Source organism: Eublepharis macularius, chromosome 4 (assembly GCF_028583425.1).
Source record: "Eublepharis macularius isolate TG4126 chromosome 4, MPM_Emac_v1.0, whole genome shotgun sequence".
Lineage (NCBI taxonomy): Eukaryota > Metazoa > Chordata > Lepidosauria > Squamata > Eublepharidae > Eublepharis > Eublepharis macularius.
The window spans coordinates 112207965-112215086 of record NC_072793.1 but is presented as its reverse complement, the minus strand read 5'-3'; the positions used below and the strand labels follow the sequence as shown (position 1 = coordinate 112215086).

The window sequence follows — 7122 nt, the reverse complement described above, 5'->3', positions numbered from 1 at the left end:
CTTGTCTACTCATAACTCTGTCAAACGTGCTAAGTTATATTCTGGATCACCTGTTTCTGCAGGGACATATCAGACAACAGGGCATTTTGTTTTTTAAAAAAGTCAAAGCTGCGCAGTTTCCAGCAATACCACACCCCTGTTATCGTTTTAGGAATCCTCCCTTGTATGTGTAATAAGGGGATAAAAATAAACGTACCACCATAACAGCATTCAAAAGTCCCGCTAGTCGCACAAAAGCCCTCCGTCTGTGGAGTGTGGGGGGGGGGATCTGGCTTTGCAGCATAACCACAGGAGGCAGGTAGTCGAGCAAGTAACTTCGGCGTGTGGGACTTGCCAGGAGCAGCAAGGCCGATGGGGCCAACTCGAGCAGGGTTAAGCAAAAAGGACAGGGTCACATGCGTGTCTAGAGGCGTTCTCGCTGGAAAGCGTTTCTCCTCGAAACCCTTGCTCTGCACTTTCTCCCGATTCTTTTTGGGGGGGGGACTTAAAAATCCCCGCGATACCCGATCTCTAGCCGTCCCTTGAGCTGCCACAAAGAAGCCCCTAGCAAGACACCTGACTGCGAACTGGGGGAGCGGCAAGACACCCCCCCCCCCACTCCACCCTCTTTTGTCCTGAAATAAATCAATCAAAAAGAAGTGGAAAAAGGCAAGCCAAGCATATAGGCAAAAGTGGTGAGGCAACAATGGGCTTTTTCTTTCTGGGTCTGCTGTCTGAGAGTCTAGCCTCACCGTCAATAGCAGCCGATAGGATCTAAATTGTCCTGAGCTCCAGGCTTTTCGCTAGTGGTGCTGAACAAAACAGAGATCTATTTCCTAAGCAGCCCCTTAGCCGCTGCGGCCGAGCTCCTCTTGCTTGCCGCTGCTGGTCCCCCTGCCCCCATTTATGGCCTTCAGCTGGGAGATGCTATTGCGTCGGAGATGGGACTTCTTTCACCTAGAGGCTAATCTTGAGGAAAGAAAGCACAAAATGGGGAGGGAACCTAAAAACACGCGCAGAGAAAGGGGGAGACGCTCAATGTGAAATCTCGTTAAACCCGAGATGCACACACGTAAATGTGTGTGTGTGGATGGCATAGAAATACCAATATAACCTGTCTCTCGCACACCAGGAAAGTTCTGCTCTTCTCCCTCCCAGACAGGGCGCGAAACAATCGATCAGCTTGTGGGATAGTTTTTTAAAAAGCGAAAAGACAGTCCAGCGTGAATTGGCAGAGAGGAAAAACAGGATAAAGAGAAGCGGACGGTCAGAACTAGGAGATAAACCAGAGTATAGCCCAGAAAGCAGCAGGGATGCCCAAGTGGTTCTGTGCAAATATTTCCTCCCAAGCCTGTGAAGTGGAAATTGATCAGACATTGATCGTGTGCCTTGGACTGCCATTCAAACAGCTGGAGTTTGCCTTCTATGAAGCCTTCTTTTCAACAGAACCGCAGAGATAAACCCACTTCCAGCTGCTCCCCGGGGGATTTTTTTTTGTCCAAGCAGGTGATTCTTTATTCCGCTTCCACCGTCGTCCCCCATCTTCCACTTCTTTCCCTTTCCACCCCACCCCACCCCGGCTGGACTACTCCCTCCCTTAGAGAACACGCCCAAGTAAGCCGAAGAAGAGAGAAAAGATAGATAGTAACATTGAACCTGAGGGGAAATCCTCCAGAGCTGCTGCGTGCTGCGAGAGGCAGAGATTATTAAAGCCTATACATTCCCCAGCGCGCTCCCAAGTGTTACGTGTGACAGGCATACAAATCCGGACTAGAGAGGGAGAGAGAGAGTGAAGAGAGACCCAGTGGAGGGCTATGGTGATTGTCTCTTGGGATTTACAAACACACCCCGCTCGCTCCGGGTGGCTCCGATCGCAGGAGGGCTGCTCTGTTTTGTCTGCGTTACTTTGACCTGGCGTTGCACTGTCTGAGAAATTAACCAGCGCGCAAAGAGTGTGAAGGAGGGAGGGGGGAGCCCACATATTTTTTAAAGATAGAATTTTGCATGTTGATCTGAAGCCGAGAGCAAACGAGGAATATGAACAGGAAAACCAGGCGCTGGATATTCCACATCGTTCTGAGCCTAGGGATTGTCTATATCAAAATTGGGTAAGTCACCTCCTCTCTCTCTCTCCCCCTTCCCTCCTCTACTCTTGAAAGGCAAACGCGCTGTGCCTAACCTGTCCAGACCTGTTACTATTCAACTTGGGGAAAGTCTGGAAGAGGTTTTCTTTTTAAAGCTAGGGCAACAATATGATTTTTTTTCTGCTGTTGTTCTCAGTGTGGCTCTGGGGGAATGCAGAAAAAGCCCTTGTGTGCCACTTACGGCTGGACCCCCGAAATAAACTCACGGCTCTACTTGCCAGCGCACCTCAAGGAGTCATTGAATGAGTTCAAGCGAGGCTGGCAGAGACAGATCTCGCCCTCCTCTTGGGGAAACTGGCCTTTTTCGGGTATAAGAGTGGGTAATGTCTAAGGCCACAGGCTTGCTCGAGTCGTTCTCTGCCTAATTTCAGTTTTATGGGGTCTGTCTTTGTTTGTGGGAAGGGCGGGCTAATCACTCTGCACATGCTCGGGAGACATCATGCCATCACAAGTTCTAGTGCAGTTACTCGGGTTCGGCGTTCGCCTGGCACCTGCGCCCACTCACTCAGCGGCAAGCCGCAGAATTACTTATGGGTGGTTAACGTAGCACCCCTCTAGCGTAAGTTTCTTGAGAATCGTAGATCCAGCCCGAACTCCAACTGCAGCCCCTCTGTCACCACCGGCAGGACAAAGTGAGAGCTGCAGCACATTTTGTTTCACTGACGCGCGCCCAGAGAACAGCGCGGAATGCGATGGGGGGGGGCATCCTAAACACATCCATCCTAAGCAGATCCCATTGATTCCAAAGGAACTTGTCTCCACGTGCGCTCAGGATATCCATTTCTGAAACTGTTTATACAGGCTTTATGCCTAAGATGTCCTAAAAGCAGCAGGGGATTAAAATCCAGATCTGCTTTGTGAAACTGCAGACAGTCATCTCATTCTTGGATTCTCAAGTAGACGTGGTACTCTTTGAAACTGATATGCGCTTGTGTGGATCTAGTGTATTTGTATCCCTCTGTATGTACAGATGCCCACTTACGCATACCCAAACGCTGCAGACTCAGGAATTTGGTGATACAGACACTGCAAGGTGGGGGCAAGGAAGGAGGCGACAGTCCGCCTCTTTTTTTTATTTATTTAAGCGAGGAGATTTTAATGCCTACAAACCAGTGACTAACTGGGAGTTCCAGACGGAACAGCGGCATGAGGCTGCGCGCCCACCCTTTTGTTTGGGCGTGAACGTTTTGTTCAGGAGGTGACTTGCTGCGCGCTTTAATTTATGGATCAGGAAGCTGGGTCACCTTTGGCCAAAGCCCACGTGCCTTTTATCGCTCTTTTAACTATAGGCCAACAAAACTATATGGAGGGGGGGCCGGGGTGAGGCTCTGATAGCAATTAAATCGACCTCCTCGTCCTTTCCCTTATTCTTTTCTGATCGTCACCCCCAAGGCGGGCAGACAAGCCGAGCAGCGCAGGGCAGGGCTTGTCTTGGTCACGGGCTGGCGGAGTAAAATGCTGTTTTTGGTTCTGCTCGAGAATGTGTCGCAACCTGCCAGTTGACATTAGCGAACAGCAGCCGGGGAGGGTTGTTGTGAGCGCCTCGAGAGGGAAAGCTGCAGGCACGCTCTCTCTGGTCCAGCAGCCCTCGGCCTGGACTATTGTGAGAATGTCACCAAAGTTACAAACCTTTTGGCTTCCTGAAAAGTTAATACTGTCCGTAACCATAAGCGACTGTCACGTCTCGATGGGCGGATCAGAGGCTCCCTGGGGTCTACTTTGAAGTCCAAAACCTGCTACTTCCGAAGGGGGCCTAAGAACCTTCCGAGCGAATCAGTGGCCGCCGAAGTGGCGGTGGTGAGGGGAGCCGCTCCCTTCCACTCAATCTCTTTCCTACTCGTTCTAGGGGTTTTTCCTCCGTGGTGGCTCTGGGGGCCAGCATCATCTGTAACAAGATCCCCGGCTTAGCTCCGAGACAGAGGGCGATCTGTCAGAGCAGACCCGACGCCATCATCGTGATCGGAGAGGGCTCCCAAATGGGAATCAATGAGTGTCAATTCCAGTTTCGCAACGGACGGTGGAATTGCTCGGCCTTGGGGGAGAGGACGGTCTTTGGAAAAGAGCTGAAAGTGGGTATGTTATCTCTTTACCACAGAGCTGGTGCCAGGTGGAACCTGAGGCTGATAGGCCAGGAGGACAGTGGCTAGGAGTGAGAGTTCACGACCTCTCCTCCATGCTGCCTTCCCTTGCCTTGGGGAGGCTTGGAAGTAACAAAGGCCTCTGCACTGTAAGTGTATAATTGTCATCTCCACTGATATCCCACTACTGAGTGTGTATCCTAGCATCTCTCATTCTAAGCATAACTGTTTCTTTATCTAAACATGCTTCCTAAGAAAAAAAAAAGCCTCACTGAAATCAATGTGACTCTGGAGCTAACATGTATCGAGGCTGCAAGACCGCAATCATAAATGGACTTACCAGGAAGAAAGTCTCCCTAAACTCAGTGGGAGTCAGTTCCGAGTAAACATGCTTAAGGTTATCTTGGCATTTCACACAGAACTAAAACTGACCTTGAGCCCTTTTAAAATCACTATTTTGTTCAATGTATGAATTTTACGAATGCCTGATTTTTTTAAAAAAAACCTTTAAAAACACATCTGGATGTAGATTGTGGCCAGTGTAGGTTTTCCAGTTTCATTAGAGCCCAATGAGAAGGGGACTTACAGTGCAATCATAAGCAGAGTTACACCTTCTAAAGCCATTGAGCTCAATGGACTGTGCTTTAGGATTACACTGTTAAGGTCCACAATATGAAAACTTTGCAAGAGCATTTGGACTTTGAGCCTCTTATGCACTGTCCAAGTGTATATATGTGAATGATGATTAAATGTGGAAAACCATTTTAAATCTAATGTATCTTCTAGGCAAAATAAGCTTTTTGTTTGCATTGCAGATGGGGAAAATAGAAAATTTGCTTGTGAAAATACCCCCAAAGCATACGCTCCTGACCATATACTGTGAATCCACTGATTTAACACTTTTAATACACACATTATGCTTAGAATCAATAGAATGGTTCCAACACTTCAACATATGTTTATTGGCACTGTGGGAGATTGGCTCCTTTGGTTGGTTTTGAGTACAATAATGGGGCTGTTTTAGTTTTGGATCAATCAATATACTATACTGTGGTGTAATCTCTACTGCATGATGTAAGAAAGAAGCTATGAAGCTCTTATTGGTTCCCATACTAAGGTCATTTTCCTGGGAGTAAGTCCCATCGACTAACATGGGATTACTTCTGAGTAGACTTGTTTAGGATTGTCCCCTTAACTTCTTAATTTTTTCGATGTTGTGATATTATAAATGGTTTTTTTAGTTGTCCAGATAGGATACTGTTTATTCAACTGAGAATTCTTTGAAAAACCATTTGATGCCTTGTATTCAGGGAACTTTGGGCTCTACTGAAGTAGTTTCTAAACCATGAGACAGCAGTCAAGACTCACTCATGGATTACGGGATCATTGTGGTGTGTGGGAAGGATATGTTGTGTGTTTCCAAGGTGCCAGAAGTACAACTGAAGATTAATGCTGCACAAGTTGTTAAGAAAGCTTCACTTTTGTGGGTTAAAATAAACAGAAAAATCCCCAAATTAAGATAAAATCTTAATAATCTTTTCTTGTTTTCTGCAGTACATTATATTTACCCAAATGTTGGCTATTTTATCCAGTTTTCTATGGATTATGCTTATACAAATATACACATGGTTTCAATCAGTGCTTAAGGAAAATCTGTTCTGAACTCCCAAATTAGATCTATTTCTGTGTATTTTTTTATATCACTAAAACTTTCACAGATATTTCCCATAAAGTTTATGGCTACAATCCGACAGCTCATTGTGCTAAAAACAGTTAATATTATTGGGTTCTAATAAGCCTATTATTGGATATAAGCATGGATGCTGGACTGTTGCCAATAAATGTTGTGTTACATTTGAATGCAACTACTAATTTATTTACAAAAAGAAACTATTATTAAGTTACTTATCAGATATGTTAGGGTACTTTCATGGTCATATTATGCTTGGATCAATGAAGGATCAAAATCCAATAATGAAATAATATAGGCCTAGCATCTTCCACAGCCCGTACATTATATATATATATTTTTAAATTAACATTATTAATATTTTATCCTTTTTGTGCTTGAATAACAAAGCTCCCTTGGGAGTACATCTGAGGTAAGGTGTCGCTTGTCAGTAGCCATGTTCTTCTCCAGATGTGCAGTGTGCTATTTTTGCTACTCATGGTTTCAGTCATTTTTTCCTCATATCAAAATAACAGATGGCATGTCTAATGTACTAGCTAGGAGCCTCTGTAACACTCATGCTACATGGATATTTTATTTCCTTATACAGTAATTTAGCCATCTTCCACATAACTTTTAATATAATTGAGGCAAAATGGTGATTTCATAATAGCTTCTCCCTGAATGAGACAAAACTCTGACGTTCATTGCCTGCACAATTTGTAGCATCACCCCCACCCCATCTGCCCTGCTCCCTTTTATCTGTTGCTTCGACAATATTTGAACACAACGAGACATGTTAAGAGCAGAGTTCCAGGCATGTGATCATATGGTATTTTTAATCCACAGTCCAAACTGTTATGTGTAATGGCATGAATTCCACTTTCAGAGGTGGAATGCATGCATCTATGAATCCAGACCTGAGGATTGTTGGAAAGGAGCCAGTCAAAGTTCAAAGAATCTTTGGAAGAAGGAGCACTGATAGACTCCTGTGAGAGCCTCAGGGGCATGCAGAGGGAGAAGCCAGCACAAAGAGGCAGGCGTGCCCAAGGCACTTCTGGGCAGGGCTCTTTGATTGGTTTGGAGTGGTTATCCAAGCCCATTTAGACTTAATCCACAAATGCTTAGTTGTTCACCAAAGTCAGTAGAGGGTCTAAATTATGGACTGAATACAACCAAGAACAGTCTTATACAGGGAAATAATGCTCAAGTCTTGATGCTTCTTATTGTTCGCAAGTCCATATTAAGGAGA

The 7122-nt window shown here is 45.5% G+C and overlaps 1 protein-coding gene across 1 annotated transcript in view; it reads left to right on the top strand.

Moving 5' to 3' along the window:
- Window positions 1-1685: 1685 nt before the first annotated feature.
- Window positions 1686-7122, top strand: part of WNT7A (Wnt family member 7A) — a 48621-nt gene continuing 43184 nt past the window's right edge. Inside the window, exons 1-2 of the mRNA XM_054976807.1 lie at window positions 1686-2087; window positions 3970-4196. Coding sequence (XP_054832782.1) covers window positions 2017-2087; window positions 3970-4196 — 298 coding nt within the window. The 5' untranslated portion in view covers window positions 1686-2016. The remainder of the gene's footprint in view (window positions 2088-3969; window positions 4197-7122) is intronic.